At 49.8% G+C, this 25225-nt stretch overlaps 1 protein-coding gene across 1 annotated transcript; it reads right to left on the bottom strand.

Annotated features, from left to right (window-relative positions):
• Positions 1–3104: 3104 nt before the first annotated feature.
• Positions 3105–8083, bottom strand: TBX22 (T-box transcription factor 22). The gene is made up of 8 exons (XM_068412081.1): positions 7948–8083; positions 7702–7831; positions 7357–7458; positions 6905–7079; positions 6536–6700; positions 6342–6406; positions 6175–6260; positions 3105–3715 (listed from the first exon to the last, which is right to left on the bottom strand). Exons 1-8 carry the CDS (start codon positions 8081–8083, stop codon positions 3105–3107), a joined length of 1470 nt encoding a protein of 489 aa, XP_068268182.1.
• Positions 8084–25225: the final 17142 nt, after the last annotated feature.

Below are 25225 nucleotides of genomic sequence, written 5' to 3'. Positions count from 1 at the left end.
CCTCAGAAGATCAAATGTAAACCAAGGCACTTCGATCAGGAAAAGCTCCAGCCGACGCTCCCGCTACGCGTTCGGCTCCTCCGATAGATGGATTAAATCTGGGTGAAACTGGAGACTAAACCGCGCTTTGATTAAAAACATTAGCGCTGGGTTTTTTGGCTCCTTGGTTTCTAAACGAGCCTCCCAGTGTCTGAGCACCGAGCCCACCCCGTGTCCCAGTGCCAGGTGCGGACGCCGCACCAGTACAGCCGGTTTCATCTGCCGAGTGCTGGAAATGGGATCAGATATTCCCGAGTAACTTCAAACTCCTCTCAGGAAAGGTCAAATGACTGATAGCTAAGATCATTCAGCGGGTTTAATCTTTAAAAAAAAAAATTATTTTCTTCCTGTTCCCATTTAAAAATAGCACCATAATACTGGGTTTGTGTTTGTGTTCACCCATAAAGAACTGTGAGCTCTTGCAATTGTCACGGGTTCTCAAATAACATCAGTGGGAGGAAGTACAAAGCGGCGTGTAGTGTATCTACAGGCGTGTGGTTCCCCTTGGAATATCGACCCCCACCCCCAGTTTCACATTTAATAAATAAGGATCGATTATACTGACTTATTCAGTATAATTTTCTTTAAGAAAAGACTGGGCATGGCACTTAGTGCCCTGGTCTAGTTGCCATGGTGGTGTCAGGGCAATGGTTGGACTCAATGATCCCAGAGGGCTCTTCCAACCTCATTGATTCTGTGATTCTGTGATTCCTTCGAGCTCTGCCTCTCACCTCCCACCAGCAGCCGCTTTCAAAAACAGCGTGCAGGTTATTCACTATTTTGGGCACAGTTTTTCTCATCTAAGCAGCACCATCGATGTTATGGTGCGAACGATTCAGCTGAATTACCGTTGTGGGTATGGAAATACCCCCACGCTGGGACGGTCGGGGAGCCTCGGCCGGCTCTGAGGTGACAACGTGGGCACCAGGACAGAGACCTGTGACTGCCTGAAAATAGCAGTTCATAAAGAACCACCAACACCTTTTTTATTTGTTACAGTGATATTTGAAAGGATAAATCGGGAGATGAAGGCAAAGGGAATGGAAAGCAGGCTGAAAATATTCTAGTCATGATCAGTCACATTTTTAACTAGACAAACACTGATTTGTTGGATCACCAGCTCATGGCCAGCAGCTCTGGAATATCTTACGCAGTCGCAAATATTTGGAAAATTGGAAGTTACCCATCGCATCCACCCACGAATCCGTGACTGATGGGGAAGAGCCTTCCAGCTCCCCGAAAGCACAACCACACGCTTCCCTCCCACTCTCTCCTCAGTCGCTCAGCCCGCGGGGAGCTGAAGTGTGTCACAGAGCCCATCCCAGAGCTCGTCCGCGGGAACTCGACCACTACCGGTGGGGAGGGATGGCTTGGAAATAAGGACTCCTGAATGAAAAAAAAGGTTATCTTTTTTTTTAATAAAAATAGTGATATAAACTGCTAAGAAACAGCACGAGAAAGCAGGTTTGCTCATTTTTACAGTTGTACAAACCATTTAGCGAGGCAAGCCCAGCCCACCGCTTCATACTGGTATCACTGGGAGCTCTGCAAGCACTCAGAGCAGGTAAACTAGGGAAACCGACGTTGGTTGATTGTTAGCAAAGTCTCATGCAAGTAAAAGTGGGACTTTTTGTTATTTTAACAGCTTTTGATATTGTTTCTTCTATTCTTAATTTGTTCTCTGTTATGGATGAAAATAAATCCAGGGCCCTGATACCAGTTTTGATTCTCAAACCTGCACTTAATCCCTCTAGAGTGCTCTGTTGTGTTTGTAAATACAGGATTCCCTTATCTTAATCCCAAAAGGTGACCGAGTCCAGTCAAGCATTATTTTCAAATCTCTGTCATGTATCAAGTCACAAAATTGGGTTCAGGTAGGGACTGGGCATTGATCAAATAAAGGATAAAATCTGTGCCCCAATTTATTGCGAGTTATATTGTGCCCTTGGGAGCTAGAGATTATTTACAGGATTAAAAAGAATATCCACAGGTTATAATAAAACAAACAGAATTTTTGGAAGAGATTGAAAATCTCATGTTTTGGAGCCCATAGAGTTGTGATTCTCTGGAAAGGATCTGCATTCTCCAGCAGCATCCCTGCCCCTTCCCTCGGGCACAGGCTGGCGGATCCCAGGTGGATCTTCCATGGGGTTGAAAGCGCTGGGTCAGCGCAGTGTCCTGCAGGGCTCCCGGCGGTGCTCCTTCCCACACAGCTCTGAGATGTACCCCCTGTGTCCCCCAGCGTGGATTTGGCCGGCGTGGGGGAGATGTGTGACCCCCCATCCCCTGTTCCTCCCCACCACGCCGGCAGTGCTGGTGCCGCTCTGCACTACCACCTCCTGGAGCCCTCTGGCAGCAGGAGCACGGAGAGGAGGGCTCTTGGGGCACCTCTGCGCCAGGCTCCACTGTCTCATCCCCACAAGGTAGGAACACATCCATCTTTTATCCCATCTTTCTTTACCTCAGCAGCAGATACTTGAATTGACATCCCGACTCTGACAACCGAGTCAGCTGGGTCCTGGAGCAGCAAGGCACTTTCATGTCTTTAATTGGGACCCATTAAAGCCAAGGGAGCTTGAGAACATGCTCGAGCACTTGGGCAAATACAGCTCCTTTGCTGACACAAGGTCTCAGATAGTCTCTGAAATCAGTGGAAAAACTCCAGCGGGGTGAGCAGGATCTCACTAGGGCTTCGGGCTAACTAGAGGCAAGCTGGAGAGAGAGGTGCAGGAAAACATCCTTGTAGAAATGTCTACGTCTACGTTCCCACTTCAGAGTGCAAATATGAAAAAGGTGACTGTACAGTTTGCTCTTAACCTACAACCATGACATAAATATTACCAGAAGGTATAAGCTTGCTGTGGATCATCTCAGACCCTCCACGCTCCCAGATCCTCCACCCTCCCAACAACAAGACACGTTTGCCCACAAAGAGAATTAAATGCCTAGACATACCGCTCCGGTACCACGCAGTATTTCATAGTCAATAACTAGCAAGCCCTTGGGTATGAAGGAAGGAAAGGTTTGCTTTACATATCAATGCTTAGAAATATTATATAATTCCACTAAAGGCAATGGTTAATCGTCGGGTGCCAGTTAGAGTGATTACATCTGCCATCCCTCAAAGAAGCCGGAATGCTGTCACTCACTTTGAAATGGCTCGCTGCATTCATCAGTCTAGATGGCACGGAGAAGTTATAACCGTACAAGCCATATGGAGGATGTAAAGAACAATTAAGCGCTTCCCGAGCAATGGGACTCGATGGGAAAATGTTTCCAGATGCATGTAATCCATACAGCATTTGACTAGCAGAATTGGGTCCTTGTAGACACGGCCCGTTTAAGTCCTCAGCTTTAGCGTTTTTCAGGTTTGTGATGCCGAGGGAAGATAGTTTTGGCATATCCACCATGAAGTGGGGCACAAGCTGTGGGTTGGTGCCTCCCAGCTTTTCGTGGCTTGGAAAGATGAGAGACTGTTGTCTTAAGAAGCTTGTAGGGCAAATCTTGTAGTAGAGGGGCAGGTTGAGGTTGTGTAGGTAGGTCTCGGGGCATGACACGCCGATGTTGCTAGCTGACAAGTGGAACGTAGGAGGTGAGCACGATGGAGAAAGCAGGTGGTTGAGAGGAGAGGGCGTCCCACCGCTGGAGGTCACCGGCGAAGAACTGGAGCTCCCACCTGAAAATGAAACCAGAAATTGTCCAGGCTGGGCTAGCTGATGGTGGCAGCCAAGGAACCCTTGGAGGACCCCTGTTCCCGCTCCACACCTCCCTGCTGCTGGTGTCCAGCCAAGCACAAACCCGCTCCAAAAATCAGCTCCTGGAAAATGGGGAGATCTGTCCATAAATCATTTGTTGTTGTTAGTTGGCACTTGCCTAAGAACAACATTCGTGTGTATTGACCAGGACAACTGTGAAGTTCAGCTCCACACATACAGGTACCTGCAGGGTCTGTGCCTCACTACACGACTGATAACCTTCTGTTATACACACACTGCTGCTATTTCAGCTTCCCTATTTTTCGTGCAAATTACAGGCAGCTTTTTCCCCTTGTATACAAGAACAAAAAAATGTATTCAGCCTGATGGAGAATTTTTTTGTACCTTCCTGCTGACAGGAATCGACTAATTTTACTTGGCTTCCCAGGCAATTTGAAACATATACTTGAATCCTACAGGTGTCTCCAGAAACTTTAGCCGCACGTGCTATTATAACGTGCTCCTTTCTGAAACGAGTCAATGAACACTTTCATAATTTGGTAGAAAAGTGACACCAGCTCGCTTCCCGTGGGCGAGCACTGCTGAGGCCGCGGGTGTAGATCATCCCTGCTCAGCACCAGCTCACCGCTCAGCACCAGCTAACTACTCCTGAGCAACATCAAGAGCAATACCGAGGAGGCGGCGGCTGCTCTGGCGTGGGGCTGGTGCTCTGGAGCAGCCAGCCCTGGTGCTGAACAGATGCTGGTTTCATCTAACACCGTTTAAGAGCTCTGTGTCTCTGCTGCACTTTCATCACCACATTCTTCTAGAGGGTTTCCCCCCCCCGCCCCCGCGCCTTTATTTTCTTTGCTTTCCAAAGTTACTGGAAAAGGAAAGAAGGGAATGTGAATCCGTTTTTGCTCTGTATTTTTCTCTATTTACATTTAATTCCAATTAATATACCGTCTGGATGTGATCTGGTCAGACCTGACATGCAATCAGCAACATAGAATCAGTTGCTTAACCAAGCCGTGTCTGCTAGTATATCAGACCTTAAAAAAACACAAATATTTTGGACTTGGTGCAAATTAATTTTGCAAACTCCCAGCAAGCAGAGTATCTCACGGGCTGGGTAACCTGTTCGCAACAATCCGGGAATGTTTCACGGCCTGAACGTCTCAGCCCTGTTCCAGCACTGCCATCAGCAGGAGCAGACACAGGGCAGGGATCGCTCCTCACCTTTTCTTAAGAAATACAGTATTATTTTTACTAGTAGAAATGGAGATTTTGTTATATTTACATCAGTCCAGGAGACTAACCCTGAAGAAAAATACCAATTATATTAAGACTAGCAAAAAAAATCCCAGGAAGCTCTAATATTTTAGCATCTGTACAATAATCAAGGCAGTTGCTGTTCTCTCATTGCCCATCACAGCCCAGCCACCCACTCCTCTCCTCCGTACCGTATCACAGCCTGCAAAACACTTCAACCTTTTTTCTTAAAGTTTTTTCTAAATACAAAAATAAAATCTAGTTCTCTTTACAACCCCGTAAATGTCTTAATTTCTCCCGAGTCTGATTTTTTTATGTCTCTGCATGGATTTTTGCTGTGATTTTTGCAGTGTTTCACTGCAGAGGAGGGAATGATTTAGTGTGTCCCAATACAAATGTCTTTGAAGAGTTCCTAACATAAATGAGAGTTAAACTGGCGACTTTAAACCCAAACTGGAGCGCTCCAGCGTGCAAATGACCTGCTAGTTTTTTCCTTCGGCGCTATAAATACTCAGTTTTCAAATAATCCTTCCAAAAGGCGTTTTTCTGGGAAAGGGCTGTAAGAGACCGATGTGCGTTTGTCAGGCGCAGGGAGAGCGTTTTCCCTGAGAAACTTTTCCCTCTTCCCTGCGTTTCTGCGGAGTTCAGGGGTTGCGGGACCGCTACATCCCGCACAGCAGATGATAATTTCATGTTCTGTTGCGTTTGTTCGCGCAGAAGCAGCCGGCTGCAGGCGGCACCGGCGCTCCTTATTAGCGCGTTTTTAGCGAATATTCTCAAACGGGTTGGAAACAATTAGTGCAACAGGATCAAAGCCGGAACAACCCGACTCTAAATTAACCTTCTGCGTACTCAGATGTTTTTTTCCGCTCATCTAAATCGGATTTCTGCCGGGTGAAGGCACACCGCGCCGCTGCCCTTCTCCTCCCGGAGCGAGCGCTCTGCTCCTCACATCGATTTTAACGCGAGTTTTTGCGGAAAACTCGTGGAATTGGCTTCCCAAAACATTCCGTTGGCCGCCAGTTTGTTTTCTGGACCCGCCTGATTATCTTAATGGTTTAAGACCCCCCGACGCGCCCCCGCGGAGACCTCCGGGCGTGCGGCCGCGGCGGAGCCCCGAGGCCGCGGGGAGAGGCGGGGTAGGAAAAAGGCAGCAAAGGGGACTTACCCTGGCTGTCTGCGCCGAAAGCCTTGAAGTCGAGGGCGAGGGGGGGCCGCCACGGGTAGGTCTCCAGGAGCCCGTCCAGGACCCCCCTGCGGGGCGAGAGCGGGCTGAGCGCGGCGGCGGGGCCGGCGGGCGCGGGGGGCGGGCGGCGGGGCGGCCCCGGCCCTTACCTGTTCCTCCCGGGGTCCCGAAAACCTTTGGCGAAGGGATTCCTGTCGATCTTCAGCTTCGTGATCTGCGGGAGGTGGGAGTAAAAGGGGCCGTTGGGGCGCGGGGTGGGCCGGGACCGGCCAAGGCGGCCGTCGGGGCTCTCCATCCCCTCGGTACCGTCGCGGCTCTCCATCCCCTCCCAGCCCCCCGGTACCTGCTGGTTTTGGTAGGCCGTCACGGTGGTGAACTCGGTCTCCTGGAAGGAGAAGGTCTGCACCCCCTCGGCCGGCAGCGACTGGATCTGCGCTAGGTCGAAGCGAGAATCCTGGGCGATAACGTGGACGCGGGGCTTGTACTTGTGCATGGACTGCAGGATGATCTGTGGGGGGGGGAGAGGCGGGCTGAGCCCCCCCGAGAGGGACAAGGGCAGGGGGAAAACCCCAGGCAAGGCACGGTTGGGACCCGGCCCTCAGCCCCGCGGCAAGAGGGACCGGCCGCCGCGTTGTCCGCGCTGCCCCCCGGGGTGATGCTGAGCCCCCCGGGGTGATGCTCTGCCCCCCTGGCGGGGCTGCCCCACACCTACGTGCCCCTTGTCGTCCATCTCGTTGTTGGTGAGCTTCACCCGGTCGAAGCTGATGATTTGCCTCATCCAGGTCTCCCCCGAGCAGGGGGAGTCGGGGTGGATGTAGAGCCTCGGGGTGATGCAGGAGTGGTCCGTGTTCCCCGCCACCATCCACTGCGAGCTGTGATAGACGTACCTGACCCGGGCCGGGCCCCGGTCAGGCGGCGGAGAGCCCTTCCCCGGCCTGCCCGCCGCCCCCGCACACCTATAGACTCTATACGTGCGGGAGAGCCCGGCAGCCCCCCCTCCCCGTCCCCCCCGCACATCTGTGCAACCCCCGGTTCACATACGCGCACGAAACGCGGATGGGACGCGGGTTGCGAACACTCAGCGGGGCAAGAAGGATGTGCGGGGTGTGCGGGGGTGTGCGGGGTGTGCGGGGGTGGCTGCCCCGCCGGTCTCTCGCCCCGTACCTGTATCTTTTGGAGTCCACCGGCACGACGTCGATGGCGATGTAGTATTGCTGCAGCGGCTCCAGCCCCTTCACCTTCACCCTGACCGAGGGGAACATCCTCCTGCGGGCAGAGGGGAAGGTCCTGAGCAAGGGCTGCCGGTTAAACGGCGAAAAGGGGTTGAAAACACTAAAAGGGCATCGGAAGAAAAAAAAAATTCAAACTCAATAAAAATAGCGGAAAAAAAGTAAACGAAGAAGACCCCAATCAGGAAAAAAAAAGAAAAAAAGGAAAAAAGACAACGAAAATGAAAAGGAAAAAACAACCGAGGGGGCCGGGGGCAGCGGGGCCGGGGGCAGCCGGTACCTGCCGGCCTTGGTGATGATCATCTCGGTGCCGATCTCGTGGAACCTCCGCCAGAGCTCGGAGCCCTGCAGCTCCACCTGCGCCCCCGGCCCCGCCGCCCCGCGCTCGCCGCCGGCCTTGGGCCGCTTCTCTGCGGGGAAGAGAAACGGGAAGGGGCGGCTCGGGAGGCTGCCGGGGTCGGGGCGGGGGGTGGCCCTCGTCCCGCTGCCGCCCCGGGCCCGAGGGGTTCCCCTCGGGGCTACCGACCCTCCTCCGGGGCTCCGCGGCTCTGCCCGCAGCCGGCCCCGCTCTCCTCGTCGCGGCCATCCGGCACCTTCCTCTTGGCCGAGCGTCCCACCAGAGCTTCCACCGAGAAAGCGTGAGCCCGGGGGCTGAGCGCCATCCCCCCCCGCCGGGGGCCGGGGGTCCCCCCGGGCCGCAGCGGGGTTCAGGCGGGCGGCGGCGGCGGCTCCATCGCGGCCGGTACCCAGCGAGGCTCGCCCGGCCGCCGCCCGGCTCCCGTCGGGGGGCAGCGGCCGCGGCGAGATCCTCTCGCATCCAACTGAGTCAATAGACGGCTGCGGGCTCCGCTGTTTGTTTTGGAAACTGGTGGGAGCGTAAGAAACATTGAGTGACATTTCATAGGGTGGGGGGGGAGTGGGGAGAGGGAGGGGAGAGCGGGCGGTGGAGGGGAAGAGCGGGGGAAGAGGAGCCGGCCCCGTCTAGGATCAATAAAAGAGTTACTGTTCTCCATTAAATTGTAAAACTCAAAGAAATTTGACATAATTGCACACTAGGGGCCACTTTTCCAACAAAAGTGCAAATAATGTTTAACCAGAACCAGCACAAAAAGAAAAAAAAAAAAGAGAAAGGGGGGGAAAAATAAAAGAAAAAGGGAAAAAAAGGGGAATAAAGGGGAGGGAGAGCTGTGCCTGTGCTGGTCACCCGGTGAGCTCCAGGCCTGGGTAAGACTGGGCTTTGGCCAGTCTGAGCCACCCCGATGGGTCGGTCACACACGGCCCCTCTGGTGTCCCCAGCGTGACAGACCACGGTGTCACCCCGGCTGACAGGGATCACCCTGGGTGACAGGGATCACCCTGGCTGACAGGGATCCCAGCTTGTCCCTTGGTTTTGGTTTGTTTGTTGGTTGTTTTTTTTATTTTTTTTTTTAAAGGCAGCACACCCGCCCGCTCTGCCACCACCCCCGGGATGTTTCCACGGCTGTATTTCAAAGCGTGTCCCCGCAGCAGCAGCTGGGCTGAATTAGGGGCAGAAATCCCCCTTTTCCACTCAGGCGGTTCCTGGGAGCCCCAGCGCACCCCTCGCCCCGCTGCCTCTCCCTGCACCGGGGAGGTCAGATGGGACAGCTGATCCTCAATGGGAAAAAAATGTGGAAAGGGATAAAATTCACAGGCCAGCTGAGAAAGCAGGTTGGGGGTGCAGGAGGTGCCACAGGGCACTGCAGCTTCGGGGCGGGCAGGGGATGGGGTGCAGAGCTCCCTGTCCCGCTTCCAAGCGCTGCCACAGTCTCAGGGGGGCACCGGTTTATTCAAATGTTTCGCTGTTCAGGATTTCTTGCCGTATTTGTCAGGGTCTGCTTCCTGGTGCACACATTTCTTCCAAGCCTTGGGTTGGCAGCAGAGTGCAAACTGCGTTGTTTGTGTGGAGAAGACCAAAGCCAAACGCCAAACAGCTGCTCCCTGGCAGGACTCTTGACATACACGAGTTTTAGATGCCTCAAACTCATACCGTTGTCCTCAAATCCCCGTTCCAAGGATGCTCCTCACTCAGCTTGTGGTGAGCTTTGCACATTGATACTCTACATTTATCCACATTTATATCCATTTATGCTTTTTTTACAGACATTTATACACCAGACTCCTGGCATATCTCACTGGGACAAGAGTTTGCCTAAGGAAAAGGTCTTGGAGGCAGTGAGTGGGTGCAGACCCAAGTGCTGAGCACCGGAGCTTGACGTCCAGCCTGGGGTATCTGGTGGAGAGCTGCCCCCTTTTCTGGCTGCCGACTGCCTCCGTGTGCATGGTCCTGGTGCCAGGTCCAGCTCGGACCACCCTGCAGCCTGGCTTGGGCGCGGGACGTCAGCATCCCTGGCTGCAAACGGGGCCCCGAATGATCCCGCTGAGCTCCTGTCAACTCCTGGTGGAAATCTAACGACGTCTTTTATAGTGGCACTTGGGACAGAGGCACAGGAGCTGTAAAATAAGTAAATGGAAAATAAGGGAATGGATGTTGCTTGAATTTGCTTCCCCAGCTTTCGCAGAGCGGTGTGTACTGGGGTTACACAGGGGAGGAGGCAGCCCCGGCCCTGGCAGAGCGCTGGCATCTCCTACGTGGCCTTCAGAGAGGCTGGTGCTGATTAACTTTAGATTTCACTTTTACCGAGGGTAACGGTGCTTCTCCTCCTTCTCAAAGTGTCTCAAATCCAGAGACCAGCTACGGCGTATCGTACTCTGAGCTACCCGGTGGTTCTGTCCCCGAGTCGCTCCACCCTGGTGTCCCTCAGCAAAGCCCCGAACCCCGCTGAGGTGGTTTTCCTTCGTACAAGGCATGTCCAGCTGCACCCACCCGACACCTCCGTGGGATGGGTGCCAGACCCGCTTCGGGGGGCTCCTCTGGGACATGTCCCACGGCCATCCCCACCCATCGGGGAGAGAAACGGACAGAAACCAGCGCAGGGGAAGAGCCCTTGGGAGGTCATCCCGCTGCCCTCAGCCCAGGCAGGGTCAGCCCCACCTAGGCACATCTTTATTTCTCCTTACAAAGAGAAATGAACCAAATTTCATGAACATGTTCATAATTATAACAGCATAAGCTCATGATTTAAGAGCAAGGTGAACGGCGGGTCCTTCGCGGAGCCCGGCCGGGCCCGACGCTGCGCTCCCCGGCGCTGATAGAAGCCAGCTGAGGGCATGAAGTGTGAACCTTTATCTCTGCTGACATGACATATTATTAAAAAGTATTTCGAGTAATCTTTTATTTCCTTTGCATTGCAACACATCTCAAGAACTTGGCCGGGGATCAACCAACCCTTTTTTAATTTCCTACAACGAAAAATAAAACAAAAATAAAGCCCAATCGAGATGATATAATCAGGAACATTTTGAGGGTTTAGGTCAGATTAATAAGTCAAGGAAGGGTTTTCAGGGGACTTGGAGAGCTTTAGTCTGTCAAAGACTGACTCAGACCCTGCTTGGGCTTTGTAATCGTATTGTCTTTACCAAATTATGTGCTGGTGTGTCACGTATTACCGTCACCAGAAAGATCGAGCAAATAATCATTTGGCACAAAGTTCAGAATAACTAATTTAATTTTAAAGCAAGTGTTATACAATATGCCAGAAACGTTTGCTTAACTTGAAAATGATCTTTTAATACTGTCCATTAATCCCTTAAAGCACACAGGTAAGTTCCAGCCACAGGCTTTCCTGACCCCTTGAGGGCCAGACCTGAGGAGTTTCATTGTGTTCAAGCTTTTTTTTTGCCAAGATTTACTTTGCATTTACCAAAACAAAACAAAACCAAACCCTACAGCAAACCAAACCTGACTTGTGCCTTAGGAGTAATATTTTAATATCACCTGCGCTCAATTATACATCTAATACTCTTCTCTTTTATATCTCCACCTGATATGTCCTAAATTTATATAAAGTTGCAATTATAAATTTGGTGCTACAACACCAATGATTGTTCTCTGCTTCACGAATCATTAGCAAAAAAAGACTTTTTTTTTTTAGCATTTGTAAAAAAAATGGTTCCCAAACCTGCAGTTTCTAATCAGAAAGACGCAGCATTGCTGTAATAAAACAATTTCTAAATGCTCTGGTTAATACGGCGGCTGGATGTGACTGGATAACCCTTCCATGGGCTGAAATAACGTGGTTTGGATGCCAGGGGAACAGGAATTTGCAATATTCAACTTTAATTTTTGTAAATGTGACTACCACTTCATGCGAGTCATTAACTAATTGCTTATTAATGGAATAACAAATATTTCTTTTTCTAAAAACCAATATTTTAAACAGAAACTCCTGAAGACTGAGTAAATCTTGGCAGAAAACACCCGTAGTAGCTTATAACAGCGCTCAGGAGATTGTTTTCCCTTACGTTCTCAAACGCCCGGTCCCACAGCAAAGCTTTAATTTCATTCTCCACCTTATTTTCCACATAATGAACTTTGAAAAACCTCTGCTCTTACAGCCGAGGCCAGACCTGCAGTGTCCGAAGCAGGAGGTGATGGCACAGCTCAGCCCGTCCTTGCTCTCAGGAACATCCTGAATTAATTTCGTGGCAAAAATGACAGATCTGGGGAAGAAATGGCCGGATTATAGTGGTGGGCCACTGAAGTCACTTGGTTGGTTGACATCCTAAGGAGGTTCTTCGCCACCAAGTGCGCTGCATTAAAGATATATTAAAATAAATCTCTGTTGTGTTCTTTTATACATAAGGCCCACAAAAAGGCTGCACAGGGAATAGGATTAAACTTTAAGGAAATGATTCAGTGATGTAAAAACAATATATACGGCATTTGGGGAGAGTTAAATCAAATTAGGGGACTCGGATCACTTCATGATGAGAGAAGGGTTGGTGGTCCCACCACAGCCAGGGGAGGAAGGGGCAGTAACACCCAGTTGCTGGTGGGGTAAGGATGAGCCACTGTGTGCATCTCTGGTACAAAGATGTGACGTACCACCTCAAGGACTTTCCTCCAGCAGCTCTGGCTGCAGTTGTGTGCCCTGTTGAGAGCTTTCCCAGGACCACCAACATGTCTGGGATGGAATAACGGGGGCTTCTGTCAGATATCCACTGCAACCTTGATATATTTTCTGGAAAAGCGAGATTTCTTGGCTTTGGGCTGCTAGGAACATTTTTAGAGTCGCCTTTCCTAGCCAGGCTCCTGGCTTTTGGCTGGTGGTTGTGTGCGAGGCGTGAGAGCGAGGAGAAGCTGCTCCATCCCTTCTCCAGCCACCTCCACCTGAGAAGCCCCTGCCAGCCTGGCATCCCACCGAGCAGCTTTCCCACCACCTTTCCTTCATCATGTCTTCTCCAGAGCTGAGAAATAAGACCAAGACCTGGCCCCTTCCCCCTCTAAGTAAAGGGAAAAATTCCTGCTGTGTTGAACTTTTCTCATAATACTTAAAGAAAATACTTCAAGAATGTGTAATAATAGGGGATTTAGAGAGAGCAAAATTAACCACATGGACGGAGCAGAATACCTTTAGAATGCATCCCATCCAGCTTCACCGCAGGGAAGAGCTCCAGGGGAAGAGAGGGTGACCCCGCATGAGCCCCGTGAGCTGCGGGACCCCCTGTCCCCAGGGCCACCCCTGCTCTTCTCAGCGGTGGAGTATAGGCAGGGAAAAGCCAGAGTTCTTGGTTTAGCTGCCAGGGAAACCACACAGGAGAAGTGAAATTAAAAATAGTTATGGGGAAGCTGATATTGGGTTATTCTATATTCCCAGGCAGGAGAAAAGCCGCGCAGACCCAGGGTTGTGTTTCCTGCGCTCCCCCCTCGGCGCCGGGACCAGGCAGGGTCCGGTCATGGAGCATCTCGGGGTCTTGGGAACCCCAGCCGTGGCCTGACGAGCAGTGAGCCCTTTCACAGGCAACAATCTGAGGGCAAAACACCTTTTTAAAGAGGAAGGTGTTGCTATTTTTACAAAATACAGCCTATGTTCTGGTTTGCTTCACTTTAAATAGTAACGGGATGCCTGGAGACATCCCCTTGGTGCTGGTGCACAGGGGGAAGGTCCTTTGATGGCCTTGGTTACACCATCTGCTCTGAAGGCAAAAATGGGCCAAAATCTCCCGTGATTGCCAAGATGTGGGGCCAGGGAGGACGAGGGTCCACAGTACCAACACACGTCCCAAACAGGGTCGTTTGGGATGAATGAATGACTGGTCATGGCTGTTGTGGTCAATGCTGCACCCATGGGGGCCATGTCCACATGGCCTCGGGCTCACCCCATCAGGACACAATGCCCCGTGGCCGGCGATGGCTGCGGCGCTGGGCCAGGACGGGGACACCGGCGAGTCCCCAGGCCTCAGGTGGTGCCTTTCACAGTGTGGCCAGGAGCCTGCTCGGGAGAATGGCTTAGAAAATCAGGGACATTCAGATTTATTTATTGTTCATGCAGAAATTGCAGGTTGTTGGGGCTTGTTCTTCTGTCTCACCAAACCCTGGTGTCTGCAGCAAGCTTTGCTCCCTCCTTCACCGGGCTTGGAGAAGGTGGGTCCAAGCAAGACGGGGTGCTTTATCCCTGGTCCCACCAGCTCTGGTGCAGAGTGCTTTTCCAGCCGTTGGGTTTTGACTGATTTCTTTCCACCGCCGCCGTCTCTGCACCACCAGCACTTTGCTGGAGGAGTCAGCCCCTAGACGGGTCTGAGATTTTTCCCTCCCTGTCTGGAAAGATAAACGCAAACTCTGGCCTTAAACCGAGCCCACACCTGGGAGAGATCGACCGGCTGCGGAGGAGCTCAGCTTTGTTTTGCTATTCTATCCTCGGTTGTTGCGACTAATTATTGCCACAAATGTAAATACAGAGGGATGAGAATAAAAGCGTGGAAGGGCTGATGCGTTGAGGAAAAGGACAATAAATCACAAGGTTTGCAAGGAAGCTTTCACTCATCTTCAAGCACCATTTTTTTTTTGAGTTGTTAGCGTGCACTTGGGTTAAGGAAGCGACTTTTGAAATTAAACAGAAAAGATACAATCTTCATATTTCATAAGACCTGCCAATACAAATATCTGTCAGCAGATATGTAAAATAATAGCTTTAAAAACAAGGCAAAGCAGCACATGACATTTTCTAAGGAGGGTGATGTCACCCCCCAACCAAGCTATATATTCTTTGTATTTGAAATTAAAACCGCATGAACTCTCCATGCAAAGCTGGGTGAAACTCTGCTTTTTCAAGTATCCCCTTAGGGATGATGGATATTATTATCTGGTTTTAATTTTAAAGTAATAAATAAATGTGATTGACTTGCCACCCAACAGCACTGAGCTGTGTGAAGTAAATGCCATCTGTGCGTGTTAACGTACAGGTAGTCGCTATGTAAAGTCTGTCAAAGAAGTCTGGAGCAGAGGAAAATCAGCTTTAGCTGAACTGGTCAAGAAGCCTCAGCTTCACAAGGCATTTCATTGCCTTCTAATGCCAGATTGGATGAGGCTTTGAGCAACATGGTCTAGTGGAAGGTGTCCCTGCCCATAGCAGGGGGAGGCTGGAACTAGATGATCTTTAAGGTCCCTTCCAACCCAAACCATTCTGTGATTCTATGATTCAGCTCAGAGAAGAGGAAAATCTGTCTCCACAGTATTATCTCCCTTTCCAAAGTTTCCTTCTGGCTGCACTGGGTCACAGGCTGCGGACTGTAAATTACACAGCCCCAAATCACACCATCTTTTTCAATAAGGGAAGAAGAAAACCACGCAATGATTTAATACACGAAACAGTTCAGCCTATGGCTTTCTCTTGTTTGCAAATGTGGACAGTTCTGTTAAGATCCCAAAACCACTCCAAGACATCAAAATTAGCAAATAACCATCTGGCCTGGTGGCTCAGCACCTCCCGTGGCCATAAATTCAAATCCCCGCAACATTAGCAGGGGATTTGCTCTGAAAAACAAGCTCTGCCCTTGAGTAATGTAAAAACAAGGTGGGATGGGGAAGGCTCGTGGGGAGCCATGGCTCGAAGCAGAGCTGGCTCTGGCTGAGCATCCGATGGCTCGCAGCGGGAAACGGGGCTCTTGGCTTGCAAGGATCATCCTCTCTCCAGCTCTTCGAGCCCCATCCCATGGTTGGGCTCCCCGAGCCTTTCCCCGGGGTCTGCCACCCCCACCCAGCACCATCCCCACAGCGTTTCTCCACCAGCCTGCTCTGTCCCAGCTCCGAGACTCTGTGTCCACTCCCCCATTGGAAGGGGCTGCCCAGGGAGGTGGTGGAGTCACCATCTCTGGAGGGGTTTAAGAAAAGCCTGGCCATGGCACTTAGTGCCCTGGTCTAGTTGCCATGGTGGTGTCAGGGCAATGGTTGGACTCGATGAGCCCAGAGGGCTCTGCCAACCTGGTTGATTCTGTGATTCTGTGTGTGTTACCCTGTCCGGGCAGCTGCAGTTTGGAGGTAAGAGGAGCGAAAAATGTGTTATCCCCTGATTGCTGTAGTGCAGGAGATGATAGCCATGAGATGAGTGAGTCTGTACTCCACCGAATCGTAAGGAATAAATATTCAAAAGACAGCACTGGGATTTTTTTTCCCTGTAATTTATATCAACAACAAAAAGCAAAGAGGAGGATTAGTAAAAAATTCGTACAAAAATCTCTTGTCTCCGTGGCTGGCAAATACAGCTGAATGATAAAGAAGGGGGTAGGAGATGTGTGGCTCGGTCTCTGGGCTCGGCTGCGGGGCCGCGGGGTTTGTTGCCTGTTCTGGGGAAGGCGGCTGCTCTCACAAACCAGCCTCCAAACTTCTGCCCGTTATCGTATGTGCGAACTAACCCGAGTCTGAAAACGCTCTCCGTTTGTTTACTTCCACAAAAATCAGGAACACATTGGGAATAATTTGCAAGACAGAAAGAAAAGCCTTAATTTATCAAGAGCTGCATTCAACAAATAATATTAAATATCTTCTGCTACCTGGGATGTCACAGGCGCCGGAGCCGCCACCGCTGCAGGGAGCTCTCGGGTGGTTTCTCAGCCATAAAGTTACATAAAGTTTTAAGTTTAAAGGAAGAAAGTTAAATTAAAGACCTGTAACACACTCTGGCTTAGCCTCTGTGCCTACAATTGCATCTCAGACTGCTGTAATCAAGTGTGGTGGAAGGAAAATGATATTTTTTACTTTCAGCAGCTTGTTTCCCTTCTCTTGCATCTCGGCTTTTCCTCTGCGCCCGTCGGCCAGGTCCTCCTCCCCTCCTGCTGCGGGTTTAAAAGCAAGGAGGGGACAGTATTATTGTTATTTATTATTAAAGGCAAAAGAAACTGGCAAAAAAAAATCGAGGGACATGTATAATGACTGCAATCTTTTCAATTAAGATTTTTACGTGTATTAATATTTAAATTAAAATAAGTGGAATTGAATTAAGTCTGCCTCATGTTAGCAGAACAGTTCCATCTACAGCTTATGGAAACAGACTACAAAATACACCTAGTGATAGTCCCAATATTCATCCTTTGTTCGATTATTTGCCTTCGCTTTGTTCAGTTCTGGTTGCAGTTTGTGCAGCCCTTGCACCTGTAGATGTGTCCAGCTCCGGAAAGATGCGGACGGCAAAGCCAATTACCAGTGTCAGTGATTATCTCCCATTAAGGGAGGGGTTTCCCTTAGGTCTGTAAGGTAAAGTCATGGTTTCCACCATCCAACCATCCCCTGTCCCCTCTCGAATCTTTCTGCAAATAATTCAGAGAAAAGATTAAAACCAGCGACTCGTACAAAATAACCTCGCTGCTGGGAAAGAAAAAGCCTTTTCGCTCCCATCTCGAGTTAGCAAATAGTTTTTCACAGGGCTGAGGGGTGGGGAGGAAGGTCGGTGTCGCTCAGCATCAGCCCTGACACCAGCTCCATCCTCCAGCTCGGGTTTGGAGGCAGCGACGGAACCTGATGCCTGACCCTGGTGGTGCCTGCCCGGGCTCTGGGGACAGATTTCACCTACCGAAATATTTTCTCTCTCTGAGTGTGGATTTGTGCATGGCCCAGCCCGAGCAGGGAGATTCAGGAAGGGTTTGATGGGGGCAATCAGGGATACTTAGACTTTACGGCGTGGGATACACACAGCGACTGGAGCATCTGCTGATTCCCACGTCTGCTTCTGAGGGCTGAGCGAGGGGGGTCGGCTGGCTTAGATTTAGGTAGCAAAAAGCATCAGAAAAAGACACGAATCCAAGGCTCATCATGCAATATTGTGCATTATATCATATTGTATTACAGGTAACACGTTTATAACAGCATTATAAACAGGCTCTGATGGCAATTTCTTCCCCTTTGACTCGTGCCAAGTGGAAATGTTCTCCCCTGACACCCAGGAGATCACTCCAGAAGCAAATCTAAATCCTCCCTCGTGTCCCGGTACCTTTGAAATCAGGGAGCTCTGGCACAGATTTCTGGGCAGGCAGGAGTTTGCATTACAGGAACAGAGGTATCAAAACCTGGCTCTTGTGCAGAGCACGAAGCACAAATGATCCAGCAGTGATTTGTTTCAGGATGAAATACTTCTTACCCTGCTTGAAAGAAGCCCTACAGCACCAGACCAGGAGGAGGAGAGCCTCTGCAATTAACCCCGGCCCTAAAAGCCCGCTGCGAACGAAGAAGTATTTTAAACTCCATTTAAATCTTTGTTTTTTTTAAAAAAAGGCCTATTGGTTTACGTTTATAATGTTGGTATCATCCAGTACTTTTAATCAAATTATAACTGTATCAGGCTGCTTAACAATGTTTCTTTTTAATTAGGTTGACTAGTCCCACATGCATTTTTTTTAAAAAATAAATTAAACAAACTTAATTAAATTACGTGGCGGGGGTTAGGTAAGACAGCAAAAAGCCCAGTAAGAATACAAGGGTTGATAAATTCTTTTGGATATACTCACGTTTTGCTCTTTTCCTAAACCCCGGAGCCTTCCAGCCAGGCTGAGGCAGGCGGCATCCCCTGCACGTTGCCGTGCGCCCGCGGTGGTCCGTGGCCCTCTCACTTCTACAAGGCATTTACTTTTATATGTTTTAAAATCCCACTTTCACAGAGGGTTTAAACAGCTCAGAAGCTCCTCAGAAAGCCGAGCATCCCTGAATTCCCATTAATTTCCCCGTGCTGCAGAGGCACGGGCAGTGCATCAGGGACCTGCCTGCCTTGGGGACCCTCTTGCTGGCCCAGCCGCCGCGGTGGGAGCTCCCGGGGGTCCCTGGGGCATCACCCCTCGTCCCAGCCCAGCCCAGTGAGGGAGAGCTGGGGGATTTCCAGTGCCTGCCCTGGGAGCCAGCATCCCTCCCCGCGGGGTTTCGGTTTTGTTTGGTTGCAGAAACCCCACCCAAATCAGGGGGTTTGTGGTGGTGTTCGCTTCGCAGAAGCTCCTTATTTTCAGGGAAAGCAAAGGCGCTTGTGCTCTGGAGCAGCTCCCAAGAAAAAGGCAATTTTTACTGAGAAAATGAAGGCAAAGGAAGTGGAAGGGGGGTGGGCAGCGGATTGCATGTGCAGACCTGGAGGGATTTCTGCTTTTCTCGGCTTCTCCGAGCGCACGCCCCGCAGCGATGCTCCGTGAGCTGGGACGGGCTCTCAGAAGGGCATCCCGTCGCTCGCATCTTTGTGGTGCAGATAGCACAAAAATATCCAGAGCGTCTACCTTTAAAAGATAAAAAGGTTGCTGCGGTGACGGCAGCGGGGACTTATTGCAGCGGGGAAAACCACGTGCTGGCACAGCACCTTTCCAAGGAAGCGCGAGATACGGCCGATAGCATCAGGCTGAATTTGCACCCTGGTCACGGTAAGATTACCGGGGGTTTTTGTGGGGGTTAAAATTGACTAATCTCATCGAGGGAGAGCCAAGCAGCAAATCCCCCTGTCTCCAGCCCTGTGGGAAGGCAGCAATGGGAGCAGACAACGGGGCTGTGCGCGGCCCCTGAGAAGCCTCACGGAGCTGTGGGGTCCCGGTCATCCCTGAGATGGATTTGCCACCCCCCGTAGGGAGACAGCCAGCCGTCACCGTGCGCGGCCAGCAGCCTTTCGGTCCTCTCCGTAATTCCCCCGACTCCGAGGGCTCTGCATCTGGGGCTGCAAGGATGAAGTCAGCCCCGGAGCTGCTACGGGCTGGAAGTGATTTCACCGAGCTGCAATGCACATGGATTAATTCCAGTACTGTAAAGTCAACATGGTCGAACACTGGCTACATCACAGTCTTCATTACCGTGGTCTGGATCGGGTTTTGATGAAGTAATTTCCCTTGGGTTTAGCACTTAGAAAACATATAGGGCGTCCTTCTTGGATTCGCCTGGAGAGCGGTGCCCCCCCTCCATCCACCCCAAATTGGCCTTTATCAGTTGCACATGGACCCCTGCGATCCAGCGGGGTTTCAAACGAGGCCCATATGGTCCGTGGCACACGATGCCCAGTCAGACCCATGAAATGAGACGCAGTTTTGGGTGCATACGATGGATGTTATTAACAACAAATGATATAACACTCCGAGGCCGTGTCTTCAAACGCAAGGGGACGTGGGATGAGTGCGGATTAGCAATCCCTCCATCCTCCGTCACCAAACCGGCTCCTGGAGAGCTCAGCGTTAGGTTTTTGGACACCAGGAAGCCAACGCTCGTCATCCTGCTCAGTTTAGAGTTTCTGAGACTTGAAGAGAGCCCTTCATGCAGAGGAGATGTTTACTTTGTCATTTTTTTCTTAGCTATAAACTGTAATTGAATACTTGTCATGTGCAATTTGCTTCCTTGGGAAGTAGTTCTGCAAATGTGACCGAGTTTTGCCTGTGCACCGGGCTCTGCTCCCAGCGGTGGCATCGCCGAGAGACCCTCCTGCATGGTGAAAAGCAGCTCTGCCTCCTCCATTTGACACCAGGACTGGGGTGAAAGATGCTTTTAAGGGCTAATAATGGGGTGCCCCAATCCAATATTAACTCCTTCACTTCCAAAGCCCTCTTCCTATCACAGTGTGATGTTGAAGGCCAGCACCCAGGTCCTGGTTTCCTGGAAGAGGGAAGAAAACATTTGTGGGCAGGTGAAATTAAGGCTGCACTTGATAGTTTTAAACCAGAAAAGAGGACTTCAGTTGCAGAAAGTGAGCAACAGGCGAGTGAGTTTTTTGTTGCATCTCACAACGTCACCTCTTTTTAACTCACATTTAACTTGGTGGTTAAATGGAACCCACCCCTCCACCACGCTCACCCTGCAGCTTTAGCGTTTAGCCCATAAGGTTTTCTGAAGACACTTTACAGCGCTATAAATATCTATAATGAGCTGGCAATAATTAACAAAACAGTGGAAACGCAGAAAAGTGCTAAAATGCTGATGTAGAGCTCTGTGCCCATGTCACAGGCAATCACCTCTCTGTGGGCAGCTGCTCAGGGGGAAGCTGTGGATTGGGGTATCTTAGCTCAGGGGCTTGGGGATGCCAACACCGAGGTTTGGGGGTGCTGGCACCAGGGTTTAGGGATCCTGACACCAGGGTTTAGGGATTCTAACACCGGGATTTTGGGGTGCTGGCACAAGGCTGTCGGGTGGTGCCAGTCAAGGTTTTACCACCAGTCAAGGTTCTACCACACATCCCGTAAACCATCCCAGCCGAGATCCGAGTCTCCTGTGTGCCATCTTGAGGCAAGACCGAGCTTTCCTCCAGCCTCCAAACCCTGCGAGAAGACAATTTCCCTGCAGCCCCGCACAAGTTTTGCTGGATTTTCCCCAGTCCCTTGTGATGCTCGTTGCTGGTGAAGTCTGACCCGAGCGCTCCCCAGGCACCCGGGCAGGGGATGGAGAGACAGAGCAGTGGGTGTCAATATAAAATACTCTGGTTTGCTGTTTTGTGCTGAACACTATTTTCCAGTGGATCCCGGAGACGGCACGTGCAGCCCAAGAGGGTTATTTATAGGATCAGAAAAAAAGCTTTCTTTCTCCCTGTTTTCTTTTGCGGGTGCTCTCTAGAGTGATAATGTGGAATTTCCTCTGAAACTCGAGCGGGGCGAAGGAAATTAATTTTCTCTCTTTTTTTTCCCCTATAGAAATTATTTCATATGCCTTAATAAGTACACCTGAGAGTTTTAAATTTAAACAAAACAATCCTCAGCAGCACCGTTGCCATCGCTGGCACGGGGACAGGACGTCACTCCGCCGAGGACGGGCAGCAGGGACAGACCTCGGGCTTCCTAACTGAAAAGTTTTACTGGTAACTACAGAAAATTAATTAATGTTCCTGAAGCATTAAGGTGAAATGTTTAATTTGAAGAGCTGGTGATGACCTAGGCTTATTTAACTCCGGTTATTATTTAATTCACATTTTATAAAATAATCAATAATAGGATACCTCTCAAATAATGTATTTTAAACCGTTTCTCCCCCTCCTCCTCCCTCATTCCCTCAATCAAAATTCAGTGACCTGTTTGTGTTTGAATTGCCCGCTCTTTTTTTTTTAAAACATCAGCAGCTTTTGTTGGTTTTTATGTCAACCTGCAATACTTGGATAAAATGAGCTGTTCATCAAATTCCATTAATAATAAATGCTTGGGGCATCAAGTGATGAAAATGGTTACCATTATTTCCCAGATTATTCCTAAAAATGCACTCATGTTATAGGAGATTTTTGACCAATTCTTCTCTTTTTAATTAAAATTATTCCTCTTTTCTCCATTCCCCCACCTGTGTTTTTTTGTCTTTTTCTTCCTGATTCTGCGTTTGCCAGTGTAAATTAGAATTAACTCCATTAGATTTCATCACTCAAACAAAAATTACCACGAAAACACCACAGGACCAGCCTGGACTTTCTCTGCCTTTCCCTCTAAAGCTGTATTGATTATTGCAACAGGCAGAAGGACGTGAAGCCACATTTTGGGTTATATTTGTCCCAAATCAGCCACCTACCCTGATATCACATTTTGAGGCTCTGTCAAAGGTGGCCACTGACCCACAAACCCCATCACTTGCTCCTTGATTTTTTAATTTAATGCATTTATTTTTTTTTTATTTTCCTTACGCTGCAGCCAATTCTCCCCCTGCCCCGGGCAGTCTTGCTTCACCCACTGCAAAAACACTCCAAACCCAATTGGAACGGAGCAGAGAAAGGCAATACGAGGCACACGGGTTTGTAAATGTATCGTTTCCTTTTTTTGTTGTTTTCTTTTTTGCTCCAGCTCCCCGCGCCGAGGGGCAGGGCTGCAGTGGAGGGCAGGAGATGGGGATCTACCTCTGCCCCCCCCGAAGCACTCAACCACAGCTAAACTGACAAAATACACTATTTCCCCGTGCTGTCAAAATCCATCGTCTCCCTTTTTTGTGCCTTTTTTTCTAAAGCTGCTTCTTGTTTCATAAAACGGCCATTCCCAAAGAAATTTAAATAATTTACCTTTTCTCCTATATTTAAAAAAATATTAAACTAATAGAAAATGTTGCGATTTAGCAAATCTCTGAAACGAACCAGTCTGATTTGGAGTATTTTTTTCTATTATTTATTTATTAGGCACTCAACACCCCCGGGCACCCCATGAGCCGCTCATCCCCGCGCCGGCTGGGGATGCTGCCCCCGTAACCCCGTGCTCTGCCAGCACCCCCCTGGGGTTCACGCTGCAGGAAAAAAAAAATCCCAACGGGATTATTGCAAGGTTTGCTCTAGGTTTTCATCATCAGCTCTTCAAAACTTCAAGTTCTTGGAGCTGCGGGGAAGGAGCGGTCGGGGCACAGGCAGCTTTAACAGCTTAAGGACATAGAAATTGTCAGGATGTGCACGACGTGGAGCCCGCTAAGTTGCCTTGGCTTTGTGCCCCGCTAAAAAGGTTTTTCCTTTCACGGCCTTTCACAATACCACAATTTTTTCCCTACTGAACCGAGCCCTGGAAGGAGTAACTTTAGACAGAGCGAAATTTTCCAATCCTGGAGCCCTTTGCCTGCCCTTTAACAGCTTCCCTGTTGTTTTTTCCCTACGATGAAATATTTTCAAACTGATGACAATAGAACACCCACTTCTGCCGGGATCTGAAAAATAATGTTTCTCAAAGTGAAGCAGACCCTGGTATTCGAGTTATGGACCCAAAACCCACCGGGCTTCCTCCCCGCTCCAATAAATGGTGATAAAAACCCGTCTGCTGGGAGAGCAAGGACCACGGCGGGCTCTGCTGATAGAAACAGTATCAGGTTTTCACTAATTTCTGGGCAGAAACAATTGTTTTGAATATTTGGTATGTGAACGATTTTATTCTTTGCCGATATGTGTTTTTGGCAACAGGAAAAGAGGAAACCAGCTTGGAAAATATTAACGAAATGCAAACCAAGATCGTAAAGTATTTCAGTCTGGAGAGCTTTTGATTTTCCAATCCGCGAACGCGGCAGAAGCAGAATTAATTAAAGGCAATTTAATTTAAGAGACTTCTCATGGAGGGAGGAGATCTGGCGTGTTCATGGTGCTGCAGCAAGCGGTGAAGACGACCCAAGCCCAGCACCTGCGGAGGCCGTTGCTGGCAGAGCTGGAGCGATGCAGATGTGCCCTGGCATACACCACACTCCCTTCAGCTGCAGGCACGAAAGATGGGCCCATTGTGTCATGTTCTTCCCTAATTATTAGGGAATTTGAGGCAAGTTTTTAATTGTGCTGGTAGATATTTTGGAAAGGTTTGGGGTTGGGGCTGAGTCTTGCTCAGCCAGGTTGGGAATTTATGCTATGTAGGGTCACTGTACCAGCCCACGGGAGCATCCAGGAAACACTCTGGTGACAAATGGGGATAGAATATGAAAAAATATGAAAAAAATATATAAAAACCATATTAAAAATATTTAAAAATATATATATAAAACAATAAAAAGGACAGGACAGAGAAATAAAGTGAGTTTGTGGGTTTGTTCCATTGACAAGCACTGGTGAGGCTTCACGGCACAAACCATGGGGCTGGACGCGTGCTGCCCAGCAAATGACCAGCCCGGAAGGTTGTTCCTCGTGTGCCTCCTCTCTTCCTGGCTTCTCTGATGACTGAGGGTCATGTTGGTCTTGGCCGTCCCCACCTCCCCGTGTGAACCCTGGCCAGGGCTGCATGGGTGATTTACTGCTCATCCCGCACCCTGGGGAACCCTCCCGGGACCCAAACACCCCTAAATCAGGATTTTTTCCCTATTCTCTTAAAAATTCTTCTGTCTGTAACAACTCCCAAGATGGAACATCTCTCTTGTATTTATTCCTACTAAGAGTCCTTGCAGCGACTCTCTTCCCCCCTCGGCACACAACCCGGCGAGCACTTACAGCCCGCTTCGCATCCTGAGAACTCACCAACAAATTGCTTCCACACTACACCCCAACTTCAAAAATCGTGCAGTACAAGGGTTAACCAACTTAAACGTTTAAAGAGTCATGAAATGGACTGTTTCCGCTTTCCATCTGGCTTTTATCAATTTTAAGTCGGTTTCAGAAGTACTGCTACACAATCAAAACACACAATCTCCCTAGTCAGATAATTCAATTTTATAAATGAATTACTTATGTGCCTATAAGTAAATACATTCCTAGGCAGGGAGATATTGACTGCTGTCAATGAAATAATGAAGGCCAGGGGAAGCGGCTGGGGCTGCAGCACTGGCCCCTCGGAGACGTCCTTCTGGGGTGCAGCAGGACCAGTGGAGCCCCCGGTGCGGTGGGGGACGTGGGTGGAAAGGAGGGGCTGCCCAGTGGGATGGGACAGCTTGAGCCCATAGCGTGGACCATAAGCAACGTCATGGACATGGAGGGGGGTGGACTTGACTATGTGATTTGCGGTGTCTGGGGGGAAATATGTTGAAAGAGATAGTTGAAAGGGAGACACAGATCTCCTGCAGAAGGGGTGTAGAAGGTCCCAGCCCTCCCATGCAG

This window comes from Nyctibius grandis, chromosome 13, assembly GCF_013368605.1.
Source record: "Nyctibius grandis isolate bNycGra1 chromosome 13, bNycGra1.pri, whole genome shotgun sequence".
Classification (NCBI taxonomy): Eukaryota; Metazoa; Chordata; class Aves; order Nyctibiiformes; family Nyctibiidae; genus Nyctibius; species Nyctibius grandis.
Note: the sequence above shows the minus strand (reverse complement) of the source record. Positions and strands in the feature narration are given on the sequence as shown.

Coding starts and splice junctions, on each gene's coding strand:
- TBX22 (XM_068412081.1), bottom strand. CDS start 8,083: ATGGCGCTCAGCCCCCGGGCTCACGCTTTCTCGGTGGAAGCTCTGGTG. Junction 7,832..7,947: donor CCGCGGAGCCCCGGAGGAGG/GTCGGTAGCCCC, acceptor TCTTCCCCGCAG/AGAAGCGGCCCAAGGCCGGC. Junction 3,716..6,174: donor TTTCGGCGCAGACAGCCAGG/GTAAGTCCCCTT, acceptor TTTCATTTTCAG/GTGGGAGCTCCAGTTCTTCG.